General features: G+C 41.6%; 1 protein-coding gene across 3 annotated transcripts in view; it reads right to left on the bottom strand.

Annotated features, from left to right (window-relative positions):
• The window catches only part of LOC126284013 (lysosome membrane protein 2-like), a 395,168-nt gene that overhangs the window by 9,130 nt on the left and 370,020 nt on the right, over positions 1 to 16,018 (bottom strand). For all 3 annotated transcript variants that reach the window (XM_049982556.1, XM_049982555.1, XM_049982557.1), the window contains exons 9-10: positions 10,911 to 11,029; positions 3,251 to 3,376 (exon numbers count right to left, since the gene is read on the bottom strand). In XM_049982556.1, coding sequence (XP_049838513.1) covers positions 3,251 to 3,376; positions 10,911 to 11,029 — 245 coding nt within the window. The remainder of the gene's footprint in view (positions 1 to 3,250; positions 3,377 to 10,910; positions 11,030 to 16,018) is intronic.

Genomic DNA, 16,018 nt, shown 5'->3' with positions numbered 1-16,018 from the left:
CCCCGAAGCACATTGTGGGCATTAAAATCAGCACAAATAATGAATGGCTGGGGGAGCTGTGTAAGAAGATCGTCGAGGGCCACTTCACCAAGTGCATTATGTGGGGGGCAAGTAAAGCGAACATACAGTCAATGGATGACGCACGTGCACGGACACAGCGACGGCCTGTAAAGTCGTCGTAAGCGAGAGAGGCGAGTAGTCCGTCCTGAAGAAAAGACCTACGCCTCCTCTACCTCTCTCCACACAGGTCGTCCTTTTTGTGCAGCGTATAGCCTCGTAGCTCAGGGGATTTTGATAGATGGAAGTAAGTCTCTTGGAGACACAGACATAGTGGTCTACCCTGAGAGAGGAGACGAAGTTCCCCCATATGCGTTCTGAACCCTTACAAGTTCCACTGAAGTATGGGAGCCATCTATGATGAAGGTAGCACCTTCATCCTGTCTCTCCGACGGGGCGGGGAGACTGCAGCAGGTGGAGGGGCAGGCGTGGGGCGAGATGATTGCCCCACACATATGTCTAATTCCATCAACTCTGGGGAAGAGTCAGATGAAGCCTCATGGAAAACATCATCTGCATGGTCAGACGGGTTACCACGGGATTTGACACGCTGTTGCTGCTGTACGGGAGCGTCCTGCGGTTTGGTGGGCTTTGGGGGAGCCGATGTAGCAGTGGTAATGGCTGAACTGGTCTTCGGAACATCCTGAGCTGTTGAGGCGCCAGGGGCTGGCCCAAGTTCGCCACTGTACCTTTCTCTGCCGTTCGAGTTGGGGCTGCAGTCTCTGAGATGCTGGCTGCATTGCAAGTGCACTGACTGCTGCAGGTATTAGTGCCAAGACTCACCACCTCTGTCTGTGTTTAGTCATCGGCTTTTGGAGTAGGCTTCTGAACCATGGATGCAAAACATGCAGCAAATGTGGGAGGTTGCATCGACTTTTAGATCTTTTTGGCCTCACCGTAGGGGATACGCTTTGCTTGTTTTTAATTTCCTGGACTTTGCGTTCCTCTAAAAATATTCGACAGTCCCTACTCCAAACAGGGTGGTTCCCAGAGCAATTGATACATTCGGCTGGAGACGAGTAACCAACTCCTTCATGAGCAGTACTACCACAGTTGCCACAAGTCGCTTCGCCTTTACATCCTAAGGTGGTATGCCCAAAACGATGGCATTTAAAACAGCGCATTGGGGACGGGAAATGAGGCCACACACCAAGGCAAAGGAAGCCAGCTTTAACATGTTCAGGAAGTTTCGTCCTGCTGAAGGTCAGAATAAGAGTGTCGGATTTAACAAGATTGCCATCAGCCCTCTTCATGATATGTTGGACATCAACGATACCTTCTGGAGCCCACTCACGTTGCAGTTCTTCCTTGGGCATGTCAACTAGGTCCCGGCGTGTCACAACACCTTTGCTGTAGTTCAAGGTGCTGTGCAGTTCAGTGTCTATGGCATACTCTCCAAGGCATTTAGCAGACTGGACGTTGGTTGCTTGCTGGTAAGTGGAAGTTTCCACTAGCAAGGTCCCATTACGTAAGCACTTCACCGATTTTAAACAGCCACAGATTCCCTCCAAACCCTTTTGTATATAGAAGGGCGAAATCTTCTATAAACTACCCTCCTTCCCTATCACAATGAGAAACACATTCTGATTACCAGAATGCATTCTGTTACCTAAGACTGGACTTGTCGAAGTAATGCCGGAGTCAGGGGGACTGACTGCACGAGCCCTCTTAGGAGACTTGGTGTTAGAACCTTCCAGCGGCCCACCCTTTCCGCTGGGAGGAAGGAAAGAGGATTTCGAAGGATCCATCTCGGTCTCACGAGCAGCTAGGGAACTCGAAGTCCACCTAGACAGTGCCCCACGTGCCTAGGTAAGCCTTATACAACTGAGGTGCGGCAGGTTCCCCAGAGGTTGCCCGCTGACGACTGTTCTACCTCAACAGCCATGCATCTCATCAGCGCGCAGCACACCTTGAGAATGAGGGGTTGTTTGTAGAGGTGTATTCCATCCTCGCGATCCGGGCGGTCAAGCCAAGATCCCCACTCCCTGAGACACACAACATTCCACCGCCGCGCCGCACGGTGGTCGTTGAAGCATGCCCAGAGCTTACGGTGACAGGGGACTGGCAGCGCTTACCAGTCCCCGGCTCAGTAACCCCGGGGTCGCCAAGCCCGTACCCGGCAACTGAATGCCCAGCCATGGGGGCCCAACTTCGGGAAAGGCTGGAGAAATATTTAAAAAATATATTGAAGAAAAATCACTGAACAACCTGTTTTAAATCACATAATGGACCAACCAGCCACGTGGGGTCGACGTCAAAGAGACATCGTCTGATTTCCGGACTACGAATCACGAAACATTCGGATGGAAAATTATCAGTTGTACCAAACTAGCTTTAAGATTCTAAGAGGCCTGTAATCCAGACGTAATGCATACCGCAGAAGGAATCACCCGGGCGCTCTTGCTCTGATCGTCCCCACGAATGGAATGCCATTTCTTGTCATGGCGCTTCTCTCCTCCTCCTCCTCTCCACCCCCCCCCTTCCCTTCTCAACTCCCACCTCAAGCGTCCCACTAAAACTTAACGGTCGCGACCAAACACGTGACCCTATACCAACTTCCGAAATGTAACGCCGTTTCACTCTTGAGTTCTTGCCAGACAAATCCCTGTGTATTCACAAACCCGAAGACATGTTAACTTTCTCTTACAAACCAGCGGTATTATGAGAAACTAGCCGATTGCTGCAACTATTGTTACTATTACCATTTACAAGACAGAGGTGACCATACTATCAATCTAAAGCTCCAGTCATTTCTCACATTTTTCAAATTGTACTAAATTTACACATAGGGATGTTATTTCATTCTCTTCCAAAATTCGGCTGACGCGTTGCAACAAAACTGACTGACTGACTGACTGAATGAATGAATGAATCTTACAATGAAGGCTTTCACGACCGGGTGACATGGCTGTTGATATACTTTCCGGGATGTGAGGTCGTGGTCCAAGAACTTTTCTGTTCCTTACGTTTCGTCCAGGACGGCGCTGCTCCGCTGAGTTGGCAAGAAACGTAAGGAACAGAGAAGTTCTTGGACCACGACCTCACATCCCGGAAAGTATATCAACAGCCATGAAAGAATCGTGCTTTTTATCTACCTTCATCGAAGACCAAATGTTAATAGCGAAGGTTCTTTTTAGTTTTATGATCAGACACACAGCACTTAGGATTTATGCTACATTGTATTTGAACTTACCCTCTCAAGCCAAATAATGGGTATCACTTTTCCTTCCAGCGCGTTCATGTACCTGTATCCACCTGTCGCATGCACTTTGACGTTGAATTGGAAACGCGATTTACCAGCTATTGGGACGCCCATTCTCTGCAAAAACAGAACAGACGGTATCAGAGCAAGACCTTCTATTAGGTTTTACTAGTCCTCACTAGGAGACAGTATAGAAAGTTTATTTAACAGACACAAATACTTCATTCTCATCGAAAATATGACTGCAAAGTATACTGAATGTGTGGATGATTACCCTTACGAAGTTAATTACACATTTGCGATGTAAGTATTCGTCTACGTGCCACGATTTTAAAATCGTGTCTTATCTCTGGCAGCATTCCAAACACGGCGTAAGATCAAGTAACCGATGAGAGTTAACAATATGGTGTCAGAAATATTAGTGCAGACTCAGTGGTGGCGGTTTGCAAGAGCACGTGAAAACCCTGACTTTTGACACCTTGCGGATTTCTTGCTTATTTTTCTTTCAATACTGTTAAACGTAATGTAGATGTAGTAATCTGAAATACACGGTACTAAGTCTACTGCGCTGGGCTACATTGCTCCTCTAAACTCCGTGAAACTTGGCACCAGGGTTGCGAACACACCTTCATTTGTGCGCCTTTCAAGGAGCTTCTGTGCATGCGCAACTGGAGTGACGTAACTGCCTTAAGGGCCAAATACATACACATTTGTTAAACAATGTGCACGATTCACAGCGTGCACTGTTAGCCCTTGCCACTCAACTCCAAGTTTACAGCAATGCCACCAGGTGGTAGCACACTGCAGCAAACTTTTATCCAATTTCACTTGGTATAAATTCCGCTAGGCAGTTGCGCACTCCACAGTTATGCCAGTTCACTCACTACAGAGTAAAATTACGTTGGACATCGGTGTATGTTATAGTTATACTGAGAAAAACTTGTTTTGTGGGATATAGTTATGCTATGTATATTCGCTTGTAGTTATTTGTTTTCGTCACTTTCTCATACAAAGGATCTGGTCTTGGGGACCCTGCTTCCTTTGCGGTTAAGTTTTCCTGTTAAGTCTCTTTTCTGTTAGCACGTAATACAGTTTCAACAGAGCTATGGTGACACTGCACAGAAAAGCCGATTCCTGCACAACAAACAATGAATTGCAAACACTAACTGCCATTTGCGGAAATTATTAAATTCAAATAGTACTATCTACCAATAAGGTCACTTGAATAGAACACAAATGAGGCGATCAGAGCCATAATGGTCAAAAGCACATCCTCTTCGACTCCCATATTTAAGTGAATACACAGGGAATTGGCTGGCAAGAAGTCACAGGACAAATGGTATTAGATTTCAGAAGCAGGTATAGGGGTCACGTGTTTTGCGGTGACCATTAAGTTTTGATGGGACGTTGTGTGGGGGAGAGGGAGGAGGAGGGGGAGGGGAGAGAGAAGCACATAGATTTAGTACATTAAGTTTTGGTTGTTGTCCTACAGTAAACCACTTGAGGCGCTGAGAACCATAAAGTACATTATTGTCGATTGGGAGACTGTAGCATTTATTCATGCTTCTTATATCCATCGACCTTATGGTGGCTAGAGTTTATCTGTACTGTAGGCTCACATCGTAGGTATATCTGAACATTCACGAAAAGCTGTCTCGCTGGTCTCTTTGACATTCATTTAAATTTGTGGGCCGAAGACGGTGTGCTTTTAGCCCTTTGGCTCACAGTGCCTTATTTGCATTCTAGTAAATTGTCGTTGTTTGTAGAAAGTACTACTTGAATTTGATAATTTCCATAAATGGCAGTTTGTGTTTGGAGCTGGTTTACTGTTTCAGCAATCAGCTTTCCTGTGCAGTCTCAACACTAACGCTGTTGAACCTGTATTGAGTTCTATCAGAAAATAAAGTTACCAGGAAAAATTGGCCGCAAGGGAATTAGGGCCTTCCAGACCAGATCTGTTGTATTAGAAAGTGACGAAATTAGATAACCTTCACTAAGAGTGAACATTTAACATGGAAATGTAAATGTATAATAAATGTACGTAGTTGAGAGTGTGTGTGTGTGTGTGTGTGTGTGTGTGTGTGTGTGTGTGTGTGTGTGTGTGTGCGCGCGCGCAATGTAAAATTGCCCGGTTTTCAGGTTGGAAGTTTATTCGTTAAGTAATACAGGAATTGCCGATCTTTTCCATTTTTCTGAAAAAATATAAAAGCAAGAAAACTCAACTCTACAAAAAGATGCGAAACAGATTAGCGAAAGCTTCAACATTATCTCGTTCTAAGCATAAACTGTAATGATTATGTAAAAATCCACAAAAAAATTCTTTCTTCAGAAAAGTTATGCATATTTATTATTATTTCTTTCTTATCTCAGACGTTATGTCTGGTCTAAAGTAGAAAGTGACGCGGACCTTGACCAAGCGTGACTTCCTTTTAAGTGTACGGTATATGTTATATTGTATTTAGGAACTTTCGGGTAATTGAACAAGTATCAATAATTACGGATGTCTGTAGTTGTGTATATAAGTTTGGATGTAGCTGTATTGTACTGATGTACTGGTGGATACTGTGTGGTATGACTCCTGCAGTTGATAGTATAATTGGTATAGTGTCAACTTTATCCTGATGCCACATATCCTTGACTTCCTCAGCCAGTTGGATGTATTTTTCAATTTTTTCTCCTGTTTTCTTTTGTATACTTGTTGTATTGGGTATGGATATTTCGATTAGTTGTGTTAATTTCTTCTTTTTATTGGTGAGTATGATGTCAGGTTTGTTATGTGGTGTTGTTTTATCTGTTATAATGGTTCAGTTCCAGTATAACTTGTATTCATCATTCTCCAGTACATTTTGTGGTGCATACTTTTATGTGGGAAGATGTTGTTTTATAAGTTTATGTTGTAAGGCAAGCTGTTGATGTGTTATTTTTTCTACATTGTAATGTCTTCTGGGGCATTCTGTATTTGCTAGTATTGTACATCCGCTTGTGATGTGATCTACTGTTTCTCTTTGTTGTTTGCAAAGTCTGCATTTATCTGTTGTGGTATTGGGATCTTTAATAATATGCTTGCTGTAATATCTGGTGTTTATTGTTTGATCCTGTATTGCAATCATGAATCCTTCCGTCTCACTGAATATATTGCCTTTTCTTAGCCATGTGTTGGATGCATCTTGATAAATGTGTGGCTGTGTTAGATGATACAGATGCTTGGCATGTAGTGTTTTCTTTTTCCAATTTACTTTCTTCCTATCTGTTGATGTTATGTGATCTAAAGAGCTGTAGGAGTGGTTATGAAATTGCAGTGGTGTAGCCGATGTATTTATATGAGTGATTGCTTTGTGTATTTTGCTAGTTTCTGCTTGTTATAGAAAGAATTTTCTTAAATTGTCTACCTGTCCATAATGTAGGTTTTATGTCGATAAATCCCCTTCCTCCTTCCTTTCTGCTTAATGTGAATCTTTCTGTTGCTGAATGTATGTGATGTATTCTATATTTGTGGCATTGTGATCATGTAAGTGTATTGAGTGCTTCTAGGTCTGTGTTACTCCATTTCACTACTCCAAATGAGTAGGTCAACATTGGTATAGCCTAAGTATTTATAGCTTTTGTTTTGTTTCTTGCTGTCAATTCTGTTTTCAGTATTTTTGTTAGTCTTTGTCTATATCTTTCTTTTAGTTCTTCTCTAATATTTGTATTATCTATTCCTATTTTTGTCTGTATCCTAGATATTTATAGGCATCTGTTTTTCCATCGCTTCTATGCAGTCACTGTAGTTATCCAATATGTAATCTACTTCTTTAGTGTGTTTTACCTTGACTATGCTATTTTTCTTACATTTGTCTGTTCCAAAAGCCACATTTATATCATTGCTGAATACTTCTGTTATCTTTAGTAATTGGTTGAGTTGTTGATTTGTTGCTGCCAGTAGTTTTAGATCATCCATGTATAGCAAATGTGTGATTTTGTGTGGGTATGTTCCAGTAATATTGTATCCATAATTTGTATTATTTAGCATGTTGGATAGTGGGTTCAGAGGAAGGCAGAACCAGAAAGGACTTAATGAGTCTCCTTGGTATATTCCACACTTAATCTGTATTGGCTGTGATGCGATATTATTTGAATTTGTTTGGTTTTCCAATTTTTCATTACTATGTTTAGGAACTGTATCAATTTATGATCTATTTTCTATATTTCCAATATTTGTAGTAACCATGAGTGGGGTACACTACTAAAAGCTTTTTGGTAATCAATGTATGCGTAGTGTAGCGACCTTTGTTTAGTTTTAGCTTAATATGTTACCTCTCCATCTATTATCAGTTGCTCTTTTCATCCTCGTGCTGCTTTGCAACAGCCTTTTTGTTCTTCATTTATAAGTTTGTTCTATGTTGTATGTGTCAATTTCTGTGTAATGACTGAAGTTAATATTTTGTATATTGTTGGTAGGCATGTTATGGGGCGGTATTTAGCTGGGTTTGCTGTGTCTGCGTGATCTTTAGGTTTCATCTAAGTTATTCCATGTGTAAGTGTATCAGGGAATGTGTATAGGTCTGCAATGTGAATGTTAAATAATTTAGTTAGATGTGAATGTGTTGAGGTGAACATCTTTAGCCAGAAATTTGCTGTTTTATCTTTTCCAGGGGCTTTCCAAGTGTGAGTAGAATTAATTGCTTTGGTGACTTCATGTTGCAAAATTATCACTTCACTTCAGGCATTTGTGGTATCATCTTTTAAGTGTCTGTTTCTGCTTCTATCCACCGTTCATGCCTGTTATGTTGTACTAGGTTTGACCATATGTTGCTCCAGAAGTGTTTCACGTCTGGTATGTTTGGTGGATTGTCTATTTTAATGTGTGTGTTATCTATTGTCTGGTAAAATTTCTTTTGGTTTGTGTTGGATGTTTGGTTTGTTTCCTTCTATTTTCACTTTTTTTTGTATCTTCTAAGTCGTTTGGCAATGCTTGTAATTTCTGCTTCTTTTCATCTAATAGCTCTATCGCTTCTTGTTGTGAGATTTTACCTATCCTTTTTCGTTTTTTGTCTGATATTTCTTTTCTTATAAATTGTGTTAGCTGTCCAATGTCTTTTCTCAGTTTTTCTATTCTGATCTGTAGCCTGTGTTGCCATGCTGGTTTTGTGGGTTTCTTCTGTGTGTTGGTTGGTTCTGATCTCTGCCTAGTGTGTATATTTAGTGTAGTGAGTGCTCCTATATAAACCAGTAGTTTTAACTCTTCCATAGTTGTGTTTTCATTTATTTTGTTGTGTATTATTGTGTTGATAGTTTTTATTGTTGTTTCGACTTGTGTGTTATTTGGCGGTCTATGTAAGAATAGTCTAATGTCTGTATTTTTGTCTTTGTATTCTATATATGTCAGCTGAAATTTTTCTTCTATATCTAACATGTGTCACTTCGTGTTCTATTTGTACTTGTTCTGGTGGCAGTCTTAAGATTTCGGTTTCCTCCGATTGTTTAATTGATGCGTGTTGTTCTTTGTTTGTTTGCTCTAGGATGTGAGACTCCATTACTGTATTTTCTTCTTCTTCTGATTGCACATTATTTTGTTCCAGTATTTATTGTACTTGTTGTTTGATGTTTTCTATTTCTGACTGGGGTATCCTGTTATTTTTTATTATTACACGGATCTGATCAGCTAGTCGTTCTGTTAAAAATTTTAATTCTAGGTATCTGGTAATAAATGTCATGTATACTTTTGATCTGTATCCAGTTGTGTTGGTTCCTAGGTTTTTTGCTTGGTAATAACAGAACATGAGGTGTCGATTAACTTCATCTGACAATCTCATCCTCTGTCTTTGTTTTCCTTCTATGGTGGTTGCAGGAAGCATATCCTGCAAAACACCTCTATTTGGATTTAAATCACTTTCCAGTTGGCTAGCAGAGTCGTTACCATTGTGGGCGGGCATAGGGTTCAAGCGTCGTCCCCGACCATAACGGCGCTTGTCCGAGGCTTCTTTAGTTGTGTCCTGAACCAACTAATCACACTAAGGGGGGGGGGGGGGGTTAGCCCTATTAGTGGTTTGTTTTTTTCGTCGCCTTTTACGACTGGCAGAACATACCGGAGGCCTATCCTTTTCCCAGGCCTCCACGGAGATTTATTATTATTATTATTATTATTATTATTATTGCAATTTAAGTTGTGGAAGTATTATGAGAACTGGACGTGTTGTACTGAAAATGCTATGAATTTCACAGCCTCATATTTACCTGAATTTAAAAATTTGTGACCACCTACGAGCCGCCACTACAGACGTAAATCATCACATTTTCACCAAACTTGTTGCGTTGCATCAGTCTTCTGGGTGATTTCACACGCTCCGCCACGACTTCCTCTGATATGGCAACCTCTTCATCTCATTTTGGGCGTTATACCCAACTTACTCCATTATCTGTTGTATTAAGTAGAAGATAGGTCTTGCTATTTGGGTACCAAAATAAATGATGGTGGCCGAAGTAGAGGGGATATAACATGTGTACATGCTATGGCAAGGAAATCGTTTCTGAGGAAGAAACATTAGTTAACATAGAATACAGACTCAAGCGTTAAGAAATCTTTTGTGAAGGTATTTTGTTGAAGTGTAACGAGGTACGGGAGTGAAACATGGACGATGGATAGACAAGAGAACAGAAGCTTTTGAAATGTGGTTCTACAGAATAATGCTGAAGATTAGGTCACGTAATTTATGCGGAGGTGCTGAATAGAACTGTGGAGGAAAGAAATTTGTAGCACGACTTAAAGAAGGGATTCGGTTGATAGGATACATTCTGAGAAATCATGAGATCACCAATTTAGTGTTCAAGGGAAGCTTGCGGGATAAAAATTGTAGAGAAATACCAAGAGATGAATTCAGTAAGCACTTTCAAAAGGCTGTAAGTCGCAGTAGTTATTCGAAGATGCTGAGGCTTGCACAGGATAGACTAGCATGGAAAACTCCATCAAACGTAATTTTGGACTGAAGATCAGAACATTCCAATCTTCATCTTCCGCTACAGTTTTTAGCCTCTGCATCTCCTCTTAGTACCACGGAAGGTAGTTCCTGTGTCTCAACATGTCCAGTCTTACTGGCCTTCTTGTCAGTGTTTTCCATGAATTTTTTTTCTTCACTGATTCAGTGGAGAACCACCTCATTTGTTATCAGTCCACCTACATCTCAGTTCTTTCTTTAGTACAACATATCTAACATTTGGATTGTCTTCTTTTCCACTCCTACTACAGTCAAAACGTAAATTCTCAGAAACGAAGTGTTATGTCGTAGAGAACGGTAATATCTTTTTTCGCAATGTGAAGGCCATTTTTTACTTCTTTTACGACAATTTTTGTAACTTTACGTTAAAACTGAGCATATTCTTAGAACATGCAGAGCCAGGTTCATTTTGAGGATACCAGTGATGTCTTGATAATTGTGTGTGGAACCACGTCCACCGAAACACTGAGCTGTTGAGTCATCCTTTCCATGTATTACGATCTGTCGCTATTGCGGGGAGAAGACTGCTATATCGTATTTTCAGTGTCTTCGTACCCAGGAAAGAAAGAGTGCGAAACTCCTGAGCAGTACAAACTGTGACTTCAGCGACTTATCTGGGAACCGAGTGTTTTAGTAAAATAAATGCAGCAGCTGAACTGAGAAACAGGTTAGCTCACCTCGTGGATTACGAGATAGGGCTCGTGCTTCTCGGGTACTGGATTCAAGCCATTCACAACGGTCCGTACATCCTCGTCAGCTTTCAGGAAATGCGGCCCAGACACCACGAGTGGAGCTCCTGCAAAAGACAAAGACTTAATGGTTCTACTGTTATTTTATGGCTCCTTATTGTATTATGGTTACCTCCCAAGAAAAATTTCATTGAATCTCTTCAGTCCATGCAGAAAGATACGGATCATCGTCGTCATCATCATCATCATCATCATCATCGTCGTCGTCGAAAGGAAGTTATTTAAAGCAATACCGACGATGTAATATTTGGATGTACAAATTACATTATTTAAGTAACAGGGAGTAAACTGTACACACTTCACACACAAAAAAGACAATAGCAAAGATCAATTTATACTTAGTGGATCAGCCTTTTATCACACATGCTTATCATTCAATGTTTGCTATCGCCTACTCTTATGGTGTCTGTGTATATGGACTTAGCTGAACAACTTCAGTTGGAAAGACCACATAGATAATATTGTGGGGAAGGCGAGCCAAAAGTTGCGTTTCAGTGGCAGGACACTTAGAAGATGCCACAAGTCCACTAAAGAGACAGCTTACACTACACTCGTTCGTCCTCTGTTAGAATATTACTGCGCGGTGTGGGATACTTACCAGGTGGGATTGACGGAGGACATCGAAAGGGTGGGAAAAAAAGGCAACTCGTTTTGTATCATCACGTAACAGGGGAGAGAGTGTGACAGATATGATACGCGAGTTGGGTTGGAAGTCATTAAAGTAAAGACGTTTTTCGTCTCGGCGAGATCTATTTACGAAATTTCAGTCACCAACTTTCTCTTCCGAATGCGAAAATATTTTGTTGAGCCCAACCTACATAGGTAGGAATGATCATCAAAATAAAGTAAGAGAAATTAGAGCTCGAACAGGAAGGTTTAGGTGTTCGGTTTTCCCGCGCGCTGTTCGGGAGTGGAATGGTAGAGAGATAGTATGTTTGTGGTTCGATGAACCCTCTGCGAAGCACTTAAATGTGAATTGCAGAGTAATCATGTAGATGTAGTTCGCCTCCTACCTTCCGAACTTTACAGAAGCTCTCCTGCGAAGATTGCAGAACTAGCCATGAGGACGGGGCGTGAGTCGAGCTTGGGTAGCTCAGATGGTAGAGCACTTGCCCGCGAAAGGCAAATGTCCCGAGTTCGAGTCTCGGTCCAGCACTCGGTTTTAATCTGCCAGGAAGTTTCATATCTGCGCACACTCCACTGCAGAGTGAAAATCTCATTCTGGAAACAAAATCTACATAAGCTTCAATTTTTGGGATTTTCTAACAGTCGAAATAGCTGTATTATGATTACACAAACTTTCATGTCACTCGGTGCCGTGAAGTTTCCTCTCACTTCGTGCAGCAATTTACGGGGAAAGATAATCGCATTTGTTTTCTTTAACGATACACTGTTTCTCCCTTCTAATGGATTAGGTCCCTGTATCATTTTCCTGGTGGAGTTCTAGGAAGATGCGCGTCTGATAATACGCGATGAGGAAACGTTGTCAAGACGCTGGTGAGCCAGCATATTCTGAAGGTGCCACCTGAGATCATCCCTATGCATCATTTCAGGGAAGGACTTCAGCCTGGGTACCAAGGTCGTTTCCTTCAGATGGTGGTTTGTGAGACATAGCTTGTATTACTGACTGAATGCGTTCGGGCATGCCGCGTATATAGACAATTTACGCAATAAGCGCAATGGAGTTTAAGTAACTAACGAATATTATCATCCTAATTAAAAAGATGTGTTTAGTTTTATTTTTGAAATGTAAGCAGGCTTTTCCGATAGTATGTTGCTATGTAAAATATCTAGCAGTAACTACTACAAACCCCCTGAAGCTAATAATAGTGTGCTTGGATGATGGATTGGACTGCCAATCCTTGCCACGAGTTTGAAACTACATTTGACTTTCGGAACCTCTAGCATTATTTCGCTGATAGGATGGTGCTCCCTGCTTGTCACAGTTTCGTAGCTCGAGAACATGCTATGCGGATGTTCAAGATTTGTTACTCACAAGTACATTCGTTGCGTGGCCACCTTCCTTAACAAGGGCTGCTTTTATACTGTCAGTATCAAGCTTTTGTTCGTTTGCCACATTTCTCACTTACAAGGTCCATAACAAATTCACTTGTCAGCAGCTCCACCCTGGAGGAGTACTATTTTCACCAGCAGTGGCTTAATACACATGTCAGTCAAACATTTGTAACGTATGAAGTAACTGAAATCAGGGACCCAGAGTGTGATAGTTAATACAGAGTAAGCTTCAGGCGCAAGCAAGGATCGCTTGAGACGTGCCGAGCAATTTTTTCACGCTCCTGTATTTCATTCAAATTACAAATTAAAAATGATTGCAACGTTTTAAGTGAATATTACACACAGTTAAACTTTCTTTTTGCTTGTAACTTATGTTACTTTCAGTTTATTACTAATGAACAAATTTCTTAGAACTTATTGATAATTTGAACTATATGAACTCTTATCTTTGGCGCTACATTATTGGAGGAAAAAATTTGGATCTACCAGTGTATTTGCTTTATAAAATCTTCCCTCTTGTGTGCCTGGAATCAGCCACAAAATACTTTAATTTCACTGTCTATTATTTTATTTAAAGTGTGACTTTTTTTAAATAATTTATTTTATAAAAATAACTACTGTGAAAGAAGTGTTTATCTGAAATGTGTTTGCAAACGCAGAAAACACGAGAAAAAATTAGCGTACTTCGCAATACCACCACCACCACCACACAATAATAAGAAACAAGCGAACAAGGAACGACAGAAAACATAAAAACGGTTTCTCAATTTAATGTTGGCTCAAAGACATGATTTGCAGAGTAACTGACAATTTAAACCGAAACAAAAATACATCCAGTCATCAACAGGCTCACTGCTGAAACAGAGGATGTCTCAATAATCTTATACCATTCAGGTATATATCTACGGTTATTTTTGTTTCTCCGTAAGCAGAACGTACATTTTTCTATCGTAAAAGTGAGAAATACACCACTTTTATGCATTATCGTGATTCTCACTAAGTGAAACATTTTTTATTTCTGATACTTCGGATCCGCCGAATAGAAAAAGAAGCTTTCATAATGGCCCCCACAGCATTTTTAAATGAACTTTTAACTGCTTTAAAAAAATGGTAGCCGCTCAGCTGGGACACACTGAAGTAGTCTTCTAAAATGGCTTGCGGTCTCTCTGTGACCAGCAATTTGAAAATTTGTGGTAAGGACTATGTGACCAAACTGCTGAGGCCATCGGTCCCTAGGCTTACGCACTGCTTGATCTAACTTAAACTAACGCTAAAGACAACTCCCACACACGCTCGAGTAAGGAATGGAGCCTCCGACGGGGGCAGCCACACGAACCGTGACAAGACGCCCATACACCGCACGGCATAGTGTAACTAGCAACTACCTGTTCCGCAGAAGTTTTGTTCAACAGTGACAACCGTAGTTCTACTATTACTGATCTCGCTTTGTCTGCAGTCACCAGCACCCGTAATGGCGGCGAAAGCCTGAAGATTGTCTGAGGAAACGGCCGAACACTTTGCTTACAAATAAAGCATGTGAAAAGGCGGTCTAGATTCTCTATTGATTCTTAGCATTTTATACCGATCACTGAGCTCCAATCACAGAATGCTTTCTAAAATGGTCCAATGGAGGGTGCCCAAACGATTACATCAGTATGAAGTGTATCCCACTGTAGGTACAACGTAGGCTCGCCGTCTCGCATGCAAGCGGCAATAAAGCTTTCGAATGGCATCCTGCAATAGACTGACCAAAGCAGTTTGCGTCTATTAATGCAATTCAGGAATGGTTGTTGCGATCAATTGAACACAAGTATGTTTCCGTTTCACAGTTTCCCTTAAGTGGTTTAGTGGAGAGAGACCTGATGCTCTTCCTGGCCAGAGAAGTAGCATTACGGCGTTAACACGTTATATAGCGTTCATATCTGAACGTGCATCGTCCTGCTGAAAATGAACATCATTTTAGTGCCAAGGGAACGGCAGCAGCACTGGGGACACAACCTGTGCAATGTTGCAGACACTGGTTCCTTAACACTGCAGAAACACCAAATGTGACCGCGCGTTGGAACTGATGGCTTGGCACGCTTTGAGGCCTGGATGGGACCTGTGTATCGTCTGCGCAAGCATTCCTGAATAGGCCATACACGTGTAAGGTCCATCACTCTCATACAGATAACCTACTCTCATCACTGAAGATGACAGAGCGTCATTCCGCCTTCCAGTCAAGTCTTTCACGGCGCCAGAGCAGCCGTGCTCGATGGTGTAGTGACGTCAGTGGCTGTCTTGCCAGAGGCACACGTCAGCTTAGTCCTGATGCCAACCGACTGTTCCCAGTGGTCCTCGGCTGAACATTTGCCCCAATATGTTCTCTGGATGAGGTTCGGTCGGCCACCGCTACTCTAAAAACTAGACGATATTTACATGCGTTTTTGTTACGTGTATGACCAGAACACATACTACAGACGTGGGCATGTTCCAAGTGTCCAACACGAGCAACAATCCGTCGATGAGTTCGTTCAGCTTCCCATAGGCACACAATGCGGCCCCGCTGAAGTGGCTGACGTTCTTCAACAGGAGTACGTACTCGTCGTTTGGGCACGCTTATACATAAACGAAAAATATAACTAGTCAAAAAAGCAAATAAGAATTCGCCCTGACTCCTTCCTGGGAAAAAAATCTCCACTCTTTCGAAATCAGCAATGTCAGTGTAACCCAGATTTGGCTTGAATTCAAAGAAATAGTATCCACGGCAATTTAGAGACTTATACCAAATAAATTAGACGACAGAGATGATCTCCCTTCGTATACATACAGATCAGAACACTGTTGTAGAAACAAGGAAAAACTAGTGCCAAATTTAAACAGACGCGAAATCCCTAAGACTGGTGGTCTATTACAGAAACTCTAAATTTAGCATGGACTTCAGTGTGAGATGCTTATAATAATTTCCTAAACGAAACTTTTTCTCGAAACCTGGCAGAAAATCCAGAGAGACTGTGGTCGTACGTAAAGTATGCTAGCGG

Source organism: Schistocerca gregaria, chromosome 8, assembly GCF_023897955.1.
Source record: "Schistocerca gregaria isolate iqSchGreg1 chromosome 8, iqSchGreg1.2, whole genome shotgun sequence".
Classification (NCBI taxonomy): domain Eukaryota; kingdom Metazoa; phylum Arthropoda; class Insecta; order Orthoptera; family Acrididae; genus Schistocerca; species Schistocerca gregaria.
This window is presented reverse-complemented; position numbering and strand designations above follow the sequence as displayed.